This window comes from Natrix helvetica (assembly GCF_964273705.1).
Source record: "Natrix helvetica genome assembly, chromosome: 4".
NCBI lineage: Eukaryota > Metazoa > Chordata > Lepidosauria > Squamata > Natricidae > Natrix > Natrix helvetica.
In genome coordinates this window covers 141,779,018-141,799,752 of record NC_138550.1, presented here as the reverse complement: position 1 = coordinate 141,799,752, position 20,735 = coordinate 141,779,018, and the positions used below count along the sequence as shown (strand labels likewise).

The following is a 20,735-nucleotide window of genomic DNA, read 5'->3' as shown; positions in this document are numbered from 1 at the left end:
TCAAATTGCCACCCCATGGGCAAGTTGCATTACACCCTGGCCACAGCCACGCACAGTTTAGCGAAGGGGGAAAAAGTCCTGATACGTCACATGACGCCGCTGTGACAGTGTGAGTTTGACACTCCCACGATAAAGAATGGTTGCTGGAATTGGGTATGACTAGTTCAGTGAAAAGAAGGATTAGGAATGACATGATAGCAGTGTTTCAATATCTAAGGAGCTGCCGTAAAGAAGAAGGAGACAATCTATTTTCCAGAGCATCTGAAGACAGGACAAGAAGTAATGGATGGAAACTAATCAAGGAGAGAAGTAACCTAGAAATACGGACAAATTTTCTAACAGTTAGAACAATTAATCAGTGGAACAACTTGCCTCCACAAGTTGTGAATGCTCCAACACTGGACGTTTTTAAGACGAGATTGGCAACCATTTGTCCGAAATAGTATAGGGTTTCCTGCCTGAGCAGTGGGTTTGAGTAGAAGACTTCCTATTCTGTTATTCTTTTACTTTCTCAGTCATATAAATGTGCTATAAAAGCAACTCCAGACATATAGGATGTAGACTTTACGTGTCATTCATTCATTCATTCATTCATTCATTCATTCGATTTGTTTAAATGCCCATCTCACATTTGTGACCTTGGGCAGCTCACACAATTAAAACAAGCAAATAACATAACCAGTAAACAAAATTCATAAATCAATAACTTTCATAATAATCCCCTTTAAAACTGAATTTAAAACCCAATTAAAAACCAAAATCAAAATTGAGAAACATAAAAAGCAAACAAGTCAAAGTCATGGTTCAATAAGTATATGAACCATAACCAGATCCCAGACCAACTGAGAATGAAGAGGTGAACTAAAATCATATTCTAAACTATTTTTAAAAAAATAAATGACAATTCAGAAGCCTGAATTCATCTGCTTTAAAGTAGCAGCCTACAACCTCTTACTTGTAGCCTGTTTTTACATACCTATTCAACTGTCTTTCAGAAGATTGGTAAACCTATCTGGGCAGGATGTAAAAAAGTTCCAAGCCATTTAAGCTAAGAAAGTGCTGTACTCCTAGTTTTCTTCCAAATGAATGGATTATACAAACAAAGGATGACTTCTACAAACAAAAGAAAGCCATCTATTACTCCTATTTTGGTTATTTTGAGAAATTGAATGTTTTGTATGGGATCCTTCTGACTATGACTACTCATTGCCAATATCTTGCAGAACTTAACAAATTTGATCTATTGGTTGTATTAGAATGAAATTATCAAGATTCATATCCATTTTTCTTTCTGCCTTAAGTGATGGGAGAAAGGTAAATTTGTGTTGAAAAATTAACAGGTGAAGTGGAAGATAAGCTTGAGAAAAAGTGGGAGGAGCTTTTGGGGGATTCTATGTGAGTCTCCTCCTGCTTCATCCCACTGATTTCCTATGATCCATTGGTCTCTGAGAGGTAAATTAAAACTTTAGTGGCATAAACTCATTTTTTCATACCTAAATATAACTTCATCTAGTAATTAGAACATCTAACATGGAAATTCTGACCACCTTTACCAACTAGGTTCTACTTCCTAATTTTTTCTGTTATTAGTACATTTGCAAAACATAAAGCTGCCATTTGCAAATTGACAATCTTTCTACATCTCCTTTGTTTCAGAATCAAAGTTAGATTTAAAAATTAATAACACTGTCTAAGATAACTCGGTTTTTGTGATTGCTTTTGACATTATGGACAGATTCCCATCATGGTAGTGCTTATTACACATCTAGTTCTGTTCAAAAATAATACATGTAATTATGGCCAATGATTGATGGAGATTTTGAAAATGCTTTTTTAAATGTCCAATGTAGCATATAGTTATAGTGTTTAAGATTTAAGATTTGTCATTTCCTCGATTCTACCATTTTTACACATTTACAAGGTATCAGAATTATCCAAATTACTGGTAAGTCGTCTTTTATATGATTCCTGAACTCCATTCCAACAACTGAAGGATTTCTTTGAAACCCTTGGAACTAATAGAAGTATATATACCAAATCTACCAAAAATTCTTATGATAGTCAATAACACTAATTACTAATTAATTTATAATTAGGTTACAACCATTATTATTGTGCATAATCGTTTCAAATTAGTTTAAATTCATTTTTAAAAGATTGGAAAGTAATTTACAGATTGAAAGATGCCAGTTGTTTTTAATAGTGGCTTGTGCGATATATGAACTAAATTGTGTTCACCAACACAACAGACTGCTAACCAAGTGGTTTACAGTCCTGTACCTTGCCCAACAACTCTGAGGACATAGGTTGCATAGTAAGCGGAAGGTAATTGCAAGGAGTGGAAAATATAACTCTCATTATATTAATAGAAGACTTTATCTATAATATTGGCTATAAACCCTATACTGGGGGAACTAATATATCAGAATAGCATGTTCTCTTGTCTAGTTGAATAATAAATGGAGCTTTTGCCTTGAAGACCGTACACTCATCCAGACCACCCACACTTCCTTTCCTCTTTTTTCCTTCCTCTGTTGAGGTCAACCCATTTTTCAACTGCTCTAAAATGGGAGGCAATATGTTGCCATTGTGTTGTAGAGAGAAAGAAATTACTTTTTCAGTTCCCAGGAATTGAATTGGAGGGATATCTTGTGATTACCTTTTCACAACTGGAATATAACTTCCTTTCCTTTCTCCACATACCGCTCCCTCTCTGTTCATGTCCAGGCTCACACATGTTTTCAGATCTGTGTACCTGGAATACATTCTCCAACACTTCAGCATGAGTGTTAGCAGAATGCAAAACAGATGGACCAGCAGTTGCCAATGTTATCTTCTGGCCAGCTCTGGCAAGCCTCTCTTCTCTCTCCTTTCTTGGCATGGCAGAAATATCTGCCTTTATTTAGGACAGCCTGTATTCCCTGCCATGCCACTTTTCCTCTGTTGCATTGTAGGCTAAATGCTATTTATTTGCTCGCTGCTGAGGCTGTAGGTGAGTGCAACAAACAATTAACATTTCCAAACTTGTTGGGTTTAAATTTATTTACTTTGCCTATTAAATATTTGGTCACAGTACCAGCCAAGTCATCCCCCCCCCCCCCAGGGAACACTCATCTTTCCCATCTCTGTAGATGCCTTAATATTTAGTCCCACAGTTTGCAAAGTGCTTTTACTTTTTAGGTTTAATTCTATTAAAAAATCTTAACTCTGATAAGTTCTGAGAATGAAATGATGATTCCCTGTCTTTATTTTCTATTACAAAATTCTATTTGCTCTTAAAATAAATTTTGAAAAATAAATGCTTGATTGTCTACTGAATTTAAATTATAACCCGAAGGAGTCAGAGCTTCTACCAATTGCAGTTTCTTTCTGGAAAGTGACAAAATTCAAACACAAGGTTGTTTTCATATTGTTACCGCTCACTTCAGTGGGGGTTCCATTGAATCTAATTGTTCTGGATGCTAGCCAAAAAAAAACTTTTTCACCAATCTTGTCCTCTCCTGCCTTTGATTTTTTTTAAAAAAAGGTTTATAGAAGGTATTTTTATATTTGTTTTACCCATTGTGAGCTGCAAAATAAATCATACAGGAAATTAAACTGGATGTAGCTATATTTAAATGTTCGTATTTCAGTCCCTGTCATTTAATGATTAGACTTCTTACACAGGCTTTTAATTCAGTGCTATTAATTTTAGCATCATCTTAATATTGTATCTTCTGCCAAGGAAAGTGGCTAAGGGACCGTCAATACAGCCAATATAAACAATTGGGGTGTGAAAGAGGAAAATATGAAACAATGTTTTGGCTTTTTACTTCCATAGAGATTTCTATTAACTGTTAGTTTGATTTTTAAAGTCTAAATGGCAAATTATGCTTACTGATTTTCTCTAGCCACAATGATAACTTGATACGGTATTTTTCCAACATTTTTATAAAATGTAGCACTTTTATACTACTAAGTTTACAAAGCATGTAACATCATACCTGACTAAACAAGCTTCTCAGTTTTTCCCTCAAATTTCAAATTTGATGATTCAGAGACTACAAGAAATTCAAACAATCTATCGTATTTAGGAAAAAATCACACAGTTAATTTCCAGACATTATGTGGAATATTAACCATGCTATTAAGGGTTATATGTGGTGCTTTGTAAATGCTTTCATCTTTACACAGACCTTACAGCTATTAAGTTGCTTGCTGTGCACATGTATCAAGTGTACAGAGGGAAAACGGTATAGGAAAAAGACTATCTTGCTAGACCACTTAATCTAGCAATATCATGAGAAAAAATGTGTAATCATGAGCTGTATTCAGGAGTCAGAGAAGTTTCCAGTTTTGTAGGTGACTTTTAAAATTAATTAATGTTGATGTACATTAAAGTATCTGCTTAAATGGCATATAAAATGTCTTCATGGCATGCTTAGACACTACATCACCAAGAGTATTTAATCAGAATGTATCATCATACATCAGGTCTCAAATTTATTAACTTCATTGCTTCATTGTGAAACATGACTGAGTACAGGGATATAGTTATACCTGATTGCTTGTATTCAGTAGTGGGGTTTGGCTGTAGGGACACCCTTTTGCTCAAGCAAGGGAGAAGATACTTACAACAAGTTCATTTTGTGACCGTTCAAAGATGCAACAGCACTGAAAAAAACGATGGTTTTTCACATTTATGACTATTGCAGCATCCCCATGATCATGTGACCAAAATTCAGATGCTTGGCAACTAGTTCAAACTTATGACGGTGGCAACATCTTGGAATTGTGTGATCAGCTTTTGCAACCTCCTGACAAGCAAAGTCAATGGGGAAGCTAGATCCACTTTGCAACCATGTTGCTAACTTAACAATTGCGGAGACTCACTGAACAACTGTGGCAAGACAAAATGTAAAATGGGGCAAAGCTCACTTCACAAAAGTCTGAGCAATAGAAATTTGGGGCTCAGTTGTGTTTGTAAGTCGAGGATTAGCTGCAGTTATAGCAAACCAAATTGCTGACTAGTTTTTATTAAAAGCAATGTATTCAGAAAGCTGGTGGAATATGCCCTTGCATGCACAGTCCAAACACTAATTGCGAAGAACTGGATCTTTCTCACTTCCACAGGTTTATTGACAGTGTTTGGCCATAGAATGGCAGTGCCAGGAAAATAAAATAGAGTAAATATCAAATGTTAAAAGTGTTATGTAGCTGATCTTCATGAAAGAATTATAATGCCAGTATTTCTCACTTAGTCATTGATGGTCTTGTTCAGGCTATAATCTCTTTATACCAAGCATCATTCTTCCAGCTACAACACCACCTGAACTCAATTATAGAGGAGTTAAGGATAATGCTATCACGCATTCTGGTTCACTTTCAATAACGAGGGAAAAAGATTCTCAAATTAAAGGAAGTTATCCAATCCTAAAATATATTTGTACATCTGAGAACCGAAAAATGTTATATTTGTATTTATCAGTATTTTTGCTGATGTCGTTTTCTGCACCCATTTGACCACATAAACTTTTTATCTATTACAGATCGGATTGAGAAGCATTCCACAATGCCAGATTCACCTGTGGATGTGAAGACACAATCCAGGCTGACCCCTCCAACAATGCCTCCTCCCCCAACTACCCAAGGAGCCCCAAGAACCAGTTCTTTCACACCCACAACATGTAAGGCATAAACTTCATTGACCAATAGAAGTACATTCAATAAAGTTATAAAAATAATGATTAGGGGACTGGAGACTAAAACATATGAAGAACGGTTGCAGGAACTGGGTCTCTTTAGCTTAAGAGAAAGAAGGACTAGGGGAGACATGATAGCATTGTTCCAATATCTCAGGGGTTGCCACAAAGAAGAGGGAGTCAAACTATTCTCCAAGGTACCTGAGGGTAGAACAAGAAGCAATGGGTGGAAACTAATCAAGGAGAGAAGCAACTTAGAACTGAGGAGAAATTTCCTGACAGTTAGAACAATTAATCAGTGGAACAGCTTGCCTCCAGAAGTTGTGAATGCCCCAACACTGGAAGTCTTTAAGAAGATGTTGGATAGCCATCTGTCTGAAACGGTATAGGGTTTCCTGCCTAGGCAGGGGGTTGGACTAGAAGACCTCCAAGGTCCCTTCCAACTCTACTATTGTATTGTATTGTATTGTATTGTATTATTGTAAAGTTAACAAAATAAAACTATCCTCTAACAAGAAGAACTATTGGTGTTTTGTGAGTGACGTTTACACATAAAGGAGTAAAATTCACTCACAACTTGTAATTCTACTTTTCTTCTATATACAGTATGTTTCTGATAACAAAAGTGAAGCTGCAGCAAACATCTTGAGCTTTCATCTGGCCCTCATGTTCTCATTTTGGATAGCAAGAGATAAAAGAATTAATATTAATTAAACTGTTAATTGTCCCCTACGCTATACAAATCTCCAGCATTGCTTATCCTTCTTTCCAATTCAATAGTTAAGACTATTGTTTGTTTGCATTGCAGCATTCTGAATAAGAGTTGATGCTGAAAGAGAAAAAAAATGAACTTTTTTGACAACCGAATTACCCATTTCCAATTTACTACATATCTATCCGGCTGATTGTGGTAGATTTAAAGCTCACTCGTTTTTAAAAGCAGCTCGACAACTATTTAGATTGGAAAGTAGTGCCTCAGTTTGCAATAATTGCATCCCAACTTCTCTAACCACGTAATGACAGGGATACTATTATATATTTCTGTTTTCCTGTTCTATTTTCAGGAGCATTGTTTCCCCACTGTCAGCAGCTGTCTGGTTCTATCCCTATTCTTAGAGTATATTGTGATAAGTAACATCTGTATACATGCTCAGATAGGAGCAGTGCCAGGAAAAAACCCATCAAGCTGTACTTCCTCATATTTCCTTATATTAAAGGGAGGTTATTTAAAACTGAAAAGTATTGTTATAACCTTGAAAAGTAGAGATATTAAAAAAAATGCCACAAGTTCTTTCAGATTAGAAGGGGAGGGCTGTACGCACATACGCCCGCAAACACACAATAGCAAAAATAAAATTGCTACCTACAACCCAGCTCCAGGTAATCCAATCCAATCTCTTCTGCGAAAGACTGTATTTTAAAAAAATGTAAAGTCTTCAATGAATTTGTTTCACCTTTTTATAACTTATCAAAAGTCCAGTGTGATTATGGCAAGCTTGGGCTCGTGACAGCTCCTTTTTTTTTTCTTTTTTCAGGTAATGCAATGAATTTATAACCACAGAATTTTGCTTCATGATATTATTGCTCTATGCTGTTATGAGATCAGCATCCTTAGAACTGTATTCACCTGGGTTTCAGTCCCTCAAAACCCTCTCAGTCTGGAATGTTTCATTATACATTAAAGAGGTCCTTATAAAAAAAAAGAATCACGTCCTGAAAATTGCCCAGTCAATTCATGCTAAAGAAGGAAATGCCGTTTTGAAAACCTGCACGCTTTACATAATGTAACATGTGCAGGAACCAGGGTTTTATGGGGTTTTATGCATAGAGCCATACAATCAACACAATTGGGAATTTAAGGAACTTGTGATCAGACAGCAAATGCATTTTTTAAAAAGAAGCCTTTCTCTTACTCTTTCTCATGGAAGCCAAGAGAGAAAATTAAAAACATACAAGTTTTGAGTCACAGTTTTAAAGAATGTGCTGGGTTTCTTAATCCCACAAGATTTCAACATTATGCAAACAGTAATTATTGGTTCTAAAAGTCTTTTTGGATAAACTCCATAAGGATGTTGTTTTGAAAAAAGAATGGTAAGAGTTTCCTAGGTATGCCATCTTAATCTTCTGGAAGAAAGGTCAACTTTCAATCTAATGAATACTTGCAGTATATGTGTACATTTCAACAGAATGCTTAGTTTGGTAATCAGGTTTTCATTCCATTAAAATGTATCATGTGCTCCTATTGAAGCCAACAATTATAATTGCAAAACTATATACATACAGAGTTTTCTTCCTGAAAGATAAATAGGAAACTGTATATTTGCATCTTATTTAAAATATACAGAAAAATGTAATTTTTTCCCCAATATGTTTTCTTTTAGGATAAGATTCATGTTAGGGCTGAGAAAGAGCTAAGAGACTCATTTGGATTTTGAAAGCATGTTGGAGGAACCGTCAAAAAAATAGCTGGGATTGATTGTTTGCAAAATGTCTGCTATGATTGATGTGGTTTTGCAACTAATCTTCTGGTACCCCAATTTTAAATTAAAGTCAAGTAGGATAGGAAACTTGCAAGTAATCACTCAAAGAATCCACAGGCCTGTTTCTGAGAATCTAATAAAAAAGAGCTAGTGTTCAGTTCTTTTTTGAAATCTAAAGCATTTACTGCAATTTATCTACAATATCCTTACTATTTAGGAAAACAACAAGTTAGTGAACTAATAGGATAATAGAATTGGAAGGGATCTTGGGGGTCTTCTAGTCCAACCTTTTGCTCGGGCAGGAAACCCTATGCCATTTCGGATAAATGGTTGTTCAATTCCTTTAAACCATTGCATTTCACCATTGCCTATTTGTGCAAAATACTGCCTTCAGAAGGGGCGCGGTGGCTCAGTGGCTAAGACGCCGAGCTTGTCAATCAGAAAGACCAGCAGTTCAACTGTTCGAATCCCTAGCACCGCATAACAGAGTGAGTTACTTGTCCCAGCTTCTGCCAACCTAGCAGTTCAAAAGCACATAAAAATGCAAGAAGAAAAATAGGGACCACCTTGGTGGGAAGGTAAAAGCATTCCTTGTGCCTTCGCCATTTAGTCATGTCAGCCACATGACCATGGAGATGTCTTCGGACAGCGCTGGCTCTTCAGCTTTGTAATGGAGATGAGCACTGCTTCCTAGAGTCGGGAATGACTAGCACATATGTGTGAGGGGAACCTTTATCTTTACTGCCTTTAGAAATATTATAACTTGGGGAAATATGAAGGTGAAAAGGTTCTGACAATGTGTCCTTCTCTTCTTCTTTCCTTTTTAGTAACTAATGGCACGAGCCATTCACCAACAGCTTTGAATGGGGCTCCTTCCCCACCAAATGGCTTTAGCAATGGCCCATCCTCCTCCTCCTCCTCATCTTTGGCTAATCAGCAGTTACCACCAGCTTGTGGAGCTCGGCAGCTTAGCAAACTGAAGAGATTTCTTACAACCTTACAGCAGTTTGGCAATGACATTTCACCAGAGATTGGGGAGAGAGTGCGTACCCTTGTGCTAGGACTTGTGGTAAGTGAATTAAATTATTGAATGACTGGTTTTCTTTCTTTCTTTTCAGATTTTCCTTGAATCCTCCCTTTTATTTATATACCTGAAAAGAAGATAAGTGGTACTTACATTTTATTTATTTCATTTATACCCCAGCATTCTTCCAAGGGGCTCAAAGAAGTGTTTTTAGCCTGAGCTATCCTGTTGAGGCAAGTAAGTCTTAATCATAATGATTTGCCCAATCTTTGAACCCTGTTTGAACCTTGGATTTCCATAATACTAAAAAAAAATCTTCCTGTTTCATGATTTTTAGAACTAAGGACTATCCTGCACATAGTATGATTGGAATTTTAGGACAGAAAAGGAAAGTGTTTTATCACACACCACATATTTAATTTATGTGTTTGTTAGCACAAGATGATGGCCATTAAAAGGAGATCAGGTGTCTTCTTGGATCTTGGGAGCTGTGATGGTGCAGTGGTTAGAATGCAGTATTGCAAATCGATTCTGTCTCTGCCCACTGCACGGAGTTTGATCCAGCTGGCTCAAGGTTGACTCAACCTTCCATCCTTCTGAGGTCGGTAAAATGAGGACCCAGATTGTTGGGGGCAATATGCTGATTCTGTAAACAGCTTAGAGAGTGCTGTAAAATACTATGAATCAATATATAAGTCTAAGTGTTATTGCCAGTGCTATATCAGTCACTGATATAGAATTCTTATAGGATTTGTAACCATTTCTGTTAGGTTTCCAATCATATATGTTTTTTTGTTTCCAGAATAGTATGGCTGTGCCACCATGAAGGGAAAATAATGGATGTTATGGTCTGATTCCACATACATCCTATGTTTTGCATTCCAGCAGTAGTAGATATTGACCTTATGCTCTATTTAAATGAATGGATGTGGGTTTATTAGTACCTTTAGGTCTCAGCTACTCAAATTAAATATAGGTTTCAGCAGAACCTTCACATATTTCTTAACTGGGATTATGTATAAACAATGGAGTCTCATTAGGTACTCAGAGGCAGTACAGGTAGTCGTCGACTTACAACAGTTTGTTTATTGACTGTTTAAAGTTACAGAAAAAACTGACTGATGACCATTTTTCATACATATGACTATTACAGAACCTCCATGGTAATGTAATCAGATGCTTGGCAACTGGCTCATATATATGATGGCTGCAGTGCCTTGGAGCCCTGTGATCACCTTTTGTGATCTTATGACAGCAAAGTCAATGGGGAAGCCAGATTCACTTAACAACTGTGTTACTAACTTTGCAACTGCAGTGATTCACTTAACAGCTGTGGCAGCCGTGGTCATAAAATGGAGCAAAACGCATTTAACCGCTGTTTCGCTTAGCAACAGAAATTTTATGCTCAATTGTGGATGTAGGTTGAGAAGTTGAGGACCACCTGTACTGAAAATAGCCTTCAACATGGCAGCTCCATCTCATTCTGAGTTTACAACTGATTAACACACACACACACACACCCCACACTATATGAACTGAATTTCCAAAAGCCTTTATGGAAAACAATATTAAAAAGTCAATAGATACTGAGTTATGGCTGGACCATTATTTACTGTCTTGAAGCTTTGTACCAATAGCAGTATACTGAGTAGTAACTGTCATGCAGAGACAATTGACTGTTAAATAGATGTTTCTGCTTGTTTGGTACTTTCCCCAAATATATTATCCCTGTTCTGTTTCTCATACATGAGATACAAACATGACTGCATAAAGACATGAATTTAAATGAAACCAGGCCATTTTTTCCCCATAACAAATATAATCTTGAGGGTAATCTGAATTACAGAAATACAGCAACAAAATAGTGGCGGTATTTTTAATACTGTATTAATGTAATGTTTTTTCCTGAGGTAAAGTGAATGCTGCAACATTATTAATACAAAGCAGTTAAGAACATTTCTCTGTGTAAAATACTGCAAGACTAATGTATATTGCCAAAACATTTCTATTATCCATTTTACAGAGTCAGATTTTTTTTTTCATTCAACAGAACTCTACTTTGACAATTGAAGAATTTCATTCCAAACTGCAAGAAGCCACTAACTTCCCACTGCGACCTTTTGTCATCCCATTTTTGAAGGTATTGCATAGATCATTGATCTGGAAACTCTTTTAAACCGTATCATTGCTCGGTCACAGATGTGTATTATAGTTCTGCTTTTTAAGAGAGTGAGGAAAATGATTTTCATTTTTAAGGGCTCCATTCTTAGCGTAAGTGGGATAAACTCTTTGAGAATAATTATTTCCGATATATGCATAGCTAACTAGACAGAATTTGTCAGCTCTGTAACATCTACTTTCAGTGTTATAAAGCACAATTATAAAATCATTTTTCAGTTGTGCTACCTCATAATCTGTTCAATCCATTTTCTCCCATGTATGGTTGATTGACAGTGCCTCCTTCACCAGGTATAGCTCCATTGAGCCAACTCCTGCACAGCTTGGTTTATTATCAGTAGCAGTAAAAAATGAAATCACCTAATAATGTCACTGCTGTTTTAGTAACAAGGTTCAAGCTAAATTTCTGATAGTCATATTTAATAAGGTGGATAACATGAGAGAGAGAGAGAGAGAGAAACAGAAACAGAGAGTGTTTATTCAGTTCATTTCAGACATGATATAATGGTAACATAATTGCCTGGATGCCCATACACAAGTAGTCCTCAACTTACAACAGTTCATTTAGTGACAGTTTGAAGTTACAATAGTACTGAAAAAAAGTGACTTATCACACTTACCACCATTGCAGCATCCCTATGGTCACGTGATCAAAATTCAGAAACTTGTCAACTGACAATTCATATTTAGGACACTTGCAGTGTTCCCAGGGTCATGTGATCACCTTTTTGTAACTTTCTGACAAGTAAAGTCAATGGGGAAACCAGATTTACTTAACAACTCTGTTACTAACTTCACAACTATAGTGATTTATTTAACACTGTGGGAAGAATGGTCGTAAAACTCACTTGATGAATGTCTCGCTTAGCAACAGAAATGTGGGGCTCAGTTGTGGTCATAAGTCGAGGACTACCTGTATATACTTTGAAAAGACTCGTCTCTGAAACTTATACAGTTGAACCCTCTAACCCTCACAGCTTCAACCTTAAGCTGTCTTACCGTGGACCTCACCACATTCCTAAGAGGTCCATAAAGGGGGGGGGGTTCATAAGCGCACCAGCACGCCTACCATCCCTGTCCCACCGTCCCCATTTATTTGTATTCATTTCTTTCGCTCATATCCATGTTTATATTTATACCTATTATCTTGTACATTTTGTCAAACTAATAAATACAAATGCAAACATTACAAAGTCCAAGCAGAATCATCTGCAAGATACAGTGCTTTCATCAAAATAATGAAAACAGAACCTTACTGCATCTTACAAATAGATATACTGTACATGTCTACAGCATCACAACAGACAAAAGGGGTGAAGCTTTTTCTCAGCAATATCTTTAATCCAGACAGTTAGATTAGACCTGGTGATTTGGCTCATAATATATTGCATGTATTGTGTCAGCTGGCCAACAGAAAATCCTTTTTCAACCTCTTGCATTAGGAAACCAGATGTCTTGAGCTTTCCCTTCCCCCTTAGATATCCTGTCAGAATCACCAGCTTCCTACAGCAAGGAACTAGTGATCTGAAACAAAATCATTCAGCAGAGTGAAAGCCTCATTACTTTCTACTTCCTTCAAGCAAACTTGGTCAAGATTTCTGTGAGGAAGGGCTCTTCAATAAATATCTACAGGAAACAATTTCAGACTTTCCTCATATGTCACATTACTGAACATGCCATTTGCGAAAAAGGTTCACTTTCTCATATCAAAATTCAGTTAGCTTCATATGGTGCCAAATGGAAAGCACTGGCTCTAACCAAGGTGCTTTTTTTAATAAAAATAAATATAATAAAAGAAAAAAATATGCAGACCACGGGTCATATGATTTCCCTCAGTTACATGAAATAAGCAATGCTGATTTATTGGATTTTTTTTTTCTAGGAGAGGGATTTGGAGCAGAAAATTTGAAGACCTCTTTTTAAAAAGCAAATATTCCCAAATCCCTAAAATGAAAAAAAAAAGGTTAAGAAATAAAGCCTCTTTGCTACAGAAATATCTTGAAGTTTCGAATTCCCAGATTTTCCCTCAGGCATTGGGTCTGGATGGTAATTGAGTCTAGTGTATAAAGCTGCTGTTGTTATTAGATTTTTGCTTTTTTCCAATAGTGTACTATTGGAACTTTGCTCAGTCACATTGTATTATTTATATTTAAATTGGGGATATAGATATTTAAGCTATTGTTTTTACTTTATCAGTTGTTGGCTTGTTTTTCAACAGTCACTATTAATTTCTCACCTTTACTGTTTTTTATAAATACCTCAAGCAGTGGTGGGTTTCAAAAAGTTTTAGAACCCCTTCTGTAGGTGTGGCCTGTTTTGTGGGAATGGCTTGCTGGTCATGTGACCGGGTGAGAGTGGCTTTCTAGCCATTTGATCAGGTGGGAGTGGTTTGGCAGTCATGTGACTGGGTGGGAGTGGCCAACTTGTAAAATATGGTGAAACTCACTTAACAATGCTCTTGCTTAGCAACCAAAATGTTGGCTCAGAAACTCTGACATTTGAAGCATGCAAGTCTTAAAGCTGTCAAGTTACAAGACCCTTGCACCCCTAAGCCTTTAGAGAAAAAAAAACCTAGGGATGTTCAAACTTGACAGCTTTAAGACTTGTGGACTTCAACTCCCAGAATTCCTCCTCCAGTCATGTTGGCTCAGGAACTCTGGCATTGAAGCATGCAAGTCTTAAAGCTATCAAGTTACAAGACCCTTGCACCCCTAACCCTTTAAAAAAAAAACCTGGGATGTTCGAACTTGACAGCTTTAAGACTTTAAGGTTTAGATAGGACTCTTAGAGGTGGGTGGGGCAATTGATGAGCCAGCCAATCAGTGAGCGGCGGGCAGGGCAAGCATGGTGCAGACGGGTGGGGCGAGGGAGCTGGAACTGGTTATAAACGGCATGGTAGATTTGTGGAACCTCTGCTATAAAAGAGGTTAGAACGGCAGGAACCCACCCCTGACCTCAAGATAGCAGACACATTACTTCTTCCTCCTCCTATTTTCGTCACAAGAAAAACCCTGTGGTAGATTGGGCTGAGAGAGACTGGCCCAAGGTCACCCAGCTGGCTTTCATGGATTAAACAGGACTTGAACTCACAATTTCCGGCTTTGTAGACTGGTGCCTTAACCACTAGACCAAACTCACTCTCTATGTTCTCAATTTTCTATGTTTTATGGCTCGACTATGTTGAGATGGGCATCCATTTAAAGCACTTAAATAAAATAAGTAATCATCCATAGACTTTGTAGCTCCTAGCTAAAACAAAATCAACAATATTGCCCTTCCCAGTCCCAATTCATTATGTATAAATTCTGAGATGGCAGTCCCAACGGAACTTTTTCAAAAGGCAACTGGACTTTCTTGTTTTTCTTTAAAGAGTTTTCACTTCTCATCCAAGAAGCAACATCTTCAAAGAAAAACAAGAAAGTCCAGTTGCCTCTTGAAAAAGTAGCTTTGGGACAACCATAACCTGGATTACTGATATGAGGACATATGAGGTGGCAGAATATAAAATAAATTGCAATGCATTACTGATAGAATTTAATATTTTACTGTAATATTGTGATACATATGAAGCTGGGATGAATCCAGAATTATTTAATCACAACAAATCTACAAATTAAAATAACACCCATAAAACGGAAACTTTAATTTCAATTCAAAAGCAACTTCTATCGTTTCAAATATCCACAGGACAAATACTTGTTATTCATTGTTATTATCCACTTGCTGTACAATGTTTTTGTTCAGTTGTTTAACAAGACAAGTGGGTAGGGAGAAAGATTCAGTTACAATTCTCACATCAAATGAGATTTTATTTTCCTGCGTGTCTTTAAAAGGGAGAAGTATTTCAGGGTTGCAACTCATCATACCTAAATATTATCATGGTGAAGTAAACAGCTTTAAAAAAAAGGAATACAAAAAAGAATAAGGGAGGGGGGGACTGCAATAATACTTCTAGACCTTTCCATCATCGCTTCACACCATACGGTTGTCAAATCATTTATTTGGGATCACTAGAATCAAAGATGCAACTTCTCTTTTCTTCTTCTAATTTTAGTGCTTTTCCTCAAAGGAGACATTAATGACAAAAACCATATGGTTGTGGGAACACGGGCCTTAATAAGTGCATTGAAATGCTGCCGTAACAATATGCATTAAAGTTCCATTTTGCATTTATGGAGAAACATTTACTGGAAGGATATTAGACACCGTTCTAATTACCTAATCTGGCACCAGAATTAGAGCAAGCAAAATTGCTTTGCATTACCATATTTAAAAAAAAAAAATTGGCAGAAGATGTTTATGGAGTCAGTAAATTAAACAGAGTACTAAGGGAAAGAGTGCATGTATTATGTCATTTGTATGTATACATTTGTTAATGGTCATATATATGTCTCTCATTACTTATTTGCTTATGTAGCTATGCATATTTAATCTATCAATTATAGCATAATTTAATATATTCCCCAATCCCAATAGGTATTTTCACTACAAATTTCTCTAATTATAGGTTCTTTTTTTCTTATTAATAAATATTAATTTAAAACAAGTTTTCAGCAATTCTTTGTGAATGTGCTTGATTTAATTCAATTTTAATAAAATATTAGAAGCTTATGGATCTCATCATTTCATTGCAAAGCTTGTTTATATTTTGTGACCAGGATTTCTTTTTCAAACACATATTAATCCCTTTTCTGGGGATGAGCCAAAAAAGCCTGGCCAAAAACATCTGCATGCAAGATGTCTAGCACATGATATCATTTTCCTAAATACCATTTGGATATTTAAAGACTGCATAGATGTATCCGTATGCAAGGCTGAAAACACTGCCTACATAACGCTAAGAAGATAACTTTGGTACAAGATGGGAAGAGACTAGCAAATAGATAGGAGTGGCCTTTTAGATATATGTCCATATAGTAATGTGAGTTCTACTTATGCTATTTCAAAGTGAAAACTTCAGAAAACTTCATGAACTTAATATTAATTTATAATCCTGTTTCATGTATTTGGTAGAAGGAATGGAGCTTTTAATGCCTGTGAGAAGATAAATGTGGTAGCTTCCAATATGGACACAGATAAGGAATGCACATGATGAAAAGGCCACCCAGAAGTTTTCTTGTTCACGTTTATACACACATGTACACATGCACAGCTTCTTTGGCTCAGAAAAAAATCTGCTGTTTTTTTTTTTTAAGTCACTTATAAAAGTAGATCTCTAGAATTAGTTAGCATAGGAGAATACAACGTAGGATAGATTCTGCAGAAAACAATCACCTTGTCAACAAACTGCAAAACATGCTTGCTGCAATTTATCACATGGTACCTATTGCAACTCTCATCATATCACATTCAGCACAAAACATGAACATTAACAGTTGGAAGGGACTTTGGAGGTCTTCTAGTCTGACCCCCTTGTTTAAATGTTCCTGCAAATGCCAAGTTTCACGAGACAATTCTTGATTTGGTTTGTGTACTAATGAATTTACATAGCAGAAAGAAAATTACAGAAGCTCTGAGAATCTTTTAAGATCACAGGGAAAGCTTTATTCGCCTTTAAGAACTCCCCTCCCTCTCTCCCTCTTCCCCTCCCTCTCTCCCCTCCCTCTCTCTTTCCTCTCCCTCTCTAGCCCTCCCTTTCTCCCCCCTTCCCTTCCTCCCTCTCATTTCTCCCTCTCATTTCTCTCTCTCTCTCTCTCTCTCTCTCTCTCTCTCTCTCTCTCTCTCTCTCTCTCTTTCTCTCTCTCTCTCTCTCTCTCTCTCTCCTATCATCCTGTTCTGTCAAAGAGACCTTCACATCCCCCAAGCACACCGCAGTGCTTTTCCCTATTTCTGCCTGGGGCTGTACACAGCAGCTGTAGAAGGACCAGATGGTCACAGAGGAGGGAGATGTTTGTTGTTCAGCATTGCAAAGCATATGATAGTTTTTCTTAGCCAGGAGAGTTTTGCTTTCCACTCTCCTGTCTAGAAAAGCCCCATTCAAAGCTTGGTATTATTGGTAAAGTTACCAAATCATGGTTTGTTGACACTGTAACTATGTTTCAGTTTTGATGCAATTTTTTAAAAAACATTATCAATATTTAACACTGGGGCAAAAGGTGAGCACTTCAGCCTTCACAGACCCAGTTTTCTCCTGATGTGTTAAGATTAGACATTGCAGAATTTCTAGTCTACATAGACAAGTCATGTGGGAAATAATGTCCCAGTTTTTCATAATTGAGAAAAACTGCAGTGCATTCCATTTTTATCTATATTCTAGTCGATAACCCGGCACTGCCAGGGTATTTATTTATAGGGGGGAAATGTCCGAACCAAACGCAATTTCTAACGTTGGATTTTCCCCCTTATCGGAGGGAGCCCCCTTGTGGAATATTGTGAAGCCGATACCATGGCAACTCCACTGCGCTGTACAGTAGAAGACATTTTAGGCAGTACAGTAGAAGACATTTAAAGGCACAAGAGACTGCATCTTAACAAAATACACATCCCGAGTGGTGTTAGGGGTGTCTTATCCCCACAGTATTTTTCTCCAGAGAGTAAGTCATCTGTGTACCAAGTTTGCTTGAAATTGCTTGAGGCGTTCCATAATTATGCTGGAACACACACACACACACACACACACACATACACACACTATATATATATATAACTGCTCACTGATATATGTCATATTGTTCCTTTTCTGTTCTCAGGCCAATTTGCCCCTGCTACAGCGGGAGCTCCTACATTGTGCAAGGCTGGCCAAGCAAAATCCCGCCCAGTACCTCGCTCAGCATGAGCAGCTGCTTCTGGATGCCAGCACCACCTCACCTGTTGACTCCTCAGAGCTGCTTCTCGATGTGAACGAAAACGGGAAGAGGCGAACTCCAGACAGGTGAGCATTTCATCCAGGTGAAATGCCTTTGCAATGTTTATTTTGTCTCAACAGTATGCCTTCTTCTCCCTGCACAAATACTACAGATCTCCATCATCCAGCAACAAGCATGGAACTTCTTTCTGTGTGTAAGGAGGAACAGATAAGCATTAGCAAAGTAGACTGATGGACGGATTGGGATGGAATGTGTTACTTTAGCTTTGGCCTAGCAGAACACTGGCACACAATAAAAGAAAAGCTACAGTAAGAAAATGAAGGCCTTTAAAAAGCGAAACTATCTATCGTACCTTTATTGGGTAGAAGGGATTTCAATATATTGAATCACTTTGACTACTGTTTCAAAATATTTAAAGAGGAACTGTAAAGAGAAAATGAGGGTCTCTTACACCATTTTATTGGACACACACAGATAGAAAAATGTGTTGCACAAAGGGAAGTGGATTTTGATTTAGCACTTTTTATAGATTATGTAATGGGACGCAGTGGCTCAGTGGCTAAGACGCTGAGCTTGTCGATCAGAAAGGTTGGCAGTTCATCAGTTTGAATCCCTAGCACTGTGTAACAGAGTGAGCTCTGTGTCCCAGCTTCTGCCAACCTAACAGTTTGAAAACACATAAAAATGCAAGTAGAAAAATAGGGACCACCTTTGGTGGGAAGGTAACAGCATTTCGTGTGCCTTTGCCATTTAGTCATGCTAGCCACATAACCATGGAGACGTCTTTGGACAGTGCTGGCTCTTTGGCTTTGAAACGGAGATGAGCACCGTCCCCTAGAGTCGGGAACGACTAGCACATATGTGCAAGGGGAACCTTATAGATTATGAAGCAATTTATAGTAATGGCACAGTTGTTATTATTACTCACACTTTATACATTGGAACTAATCTAACAGTGAAATGTAGAATTATTATTGAATTCAACTATAGTTTATATATTATTTGCAAATTATGTAAACATACTGGGTGTGATTTAATTTGCAGTGAACAAAATTTTCACATTGAAGAATGCTTATACTCTAAAAAAAGATCCACTTCTTTACTTCCAATGTTTCCATTTAGTCCATTAGAATATATGCAACTTGAACTACCCAGAATGTGGGGAAAAGTATACAGAATTGCATTTTGTCAAAATATCTCACACTAATGTAGTTATTAACTACTAAGATTCCTATACATTCCATATTGGCCTGCACATGATTGTCATATTGGACATATTTGGATAAATGTGCTGAATATATTGAAGTCCCAGATCTTGCACATGTAGTAAGCTAAATGTAATAAGGTTCTCAAAGTTGCAGCTTTGTATAAAATATATCCAATGACCACCTGCTGTGTGGGTCATAGATAGTATTCCAAGAAGAAGAGCAGCAAGCAAAGATGGTTGGTTTTGGTTCACCACAGCATGTCTCCCGGCCACAGTAAGATATGGCTGGCTAGGCTGCCCAGGGTCCCCTTTAGAAATTCTGATTAGTTCTCCACTCCATCCCAGGTTGTGCTTTGGGGGCAATGCCACACTTTTTGATGGCAATTTGAACCTTCTTTAAACCAAGTTAATGGCCTTTTAGGCTTCCTCCGCGTGAGTAGAGTTCACTTTTTAAGTAAAGTAAGAATTATATGTCACAGAGAGGGCATCAGGATTTTAAAGATGCTTAGGTGTGGCATGGCCAAAAAAATGTTGGGAAACACTGTTCTGAATCCTTGTAGACCTCCAGTAGCTTACATAGTGCATAGCATGCAAAATTCAGCAAGTCCCTGGGTTAACAACACCCCAGTTTAAGGAAGATTCATAGTTTTGAAAGAAGCCTATTGTAGCAAAGTTTGTGTTAAATACACAATGATTCAAGTTAAATATACAATGGTTCAAATTCATTATACAATACTGCTCATACAATAATACTGTTCCAGTTTACATACAATTTAATTGAAGGATAGACCTTGGGAACAGAACTCATTATTAAACTGAAGACTAACTGTAATAAAATACCATGGTAACCTGAACAAAACCCATATAAAATATAGAGTACACTAAGACAATCAGTAGTAATAATAATAATGCAATATAACTATACTGCACAATATAAAAGTTTAAATATACTCAGTACTCAAAGCCCCATGAAAGAATTCAGTTGTTCTCTGAATGTCACAATCATGGGAGATCAAGATCCAATTTCTAGTGAAGGCTGTTCCATAAAATAGGTAAAATAATTACAAAAATATTTTTGTCTGGTCTCACTTCTCTCATCTCAGAAACATGGGAAACCACTAGCAATTTTCCCACAAGGATCACGTCTGATGGGTCAGCATAGTTTAAAGCAGGTAGTCCTGCACATGCCACTGCTGTTTATAAATATATGTTTAATGGCATAATATTCATCACTTTTGATCCATGAGATGTATGAAAAACCTTTCAAACTCTAATAGCTGCACTCCTTACAGTCTGAATTTGAGACCCCTAGATCAAATCATGCCATAAGAGTGTTTTAAAAGCTGTATCTTTTAATTG

General features: G+C 37.1%; 1 protein-coding gene across 7 annotated transcripts in view; it reads left to right on the top strand.

The window, feature by feature from the left end:
• The window catches only part of RUNX1T1 (RUNX1 partner transcriptional co-repressor 1), a 158,477-nt gene that overhangs the window by 94,231 nt on the left and 43,511 nt on the right, over nucleotides 1-20,735 (top strand). For 6 of the 7 annotated variants that reach the window (XM_081950838.1, XM_081950836.1, XM_081950837.1 and 3 more), the window contains 4 exons: nucleotides 5,529-5,666; nucleotides 8,989-9,230; nucleotides 11,236-11,325; nucleotides 18,053-18,234. In XM_081950838.1, the coding sequence (XP_081806964.1) occupies nucleotides 5,529-5,666; nucleotides 8,989-9,230; nucleotides 11,236-11,325; nucleotides 18,053-18,234 (652 nt within the window). Of the gene's footprint in view, nucleotides 1-2,972; nucleotides 2,993-5,528; nucleotides 5,667-8,988; nucleotides 9,231-11,235; nucleotides 11,326-18,052; nucleotides 18,235-20,735 lie in introns of those variants that run through there. The other variant, XM_081950841.1, reaches the window with a different exon arrangement.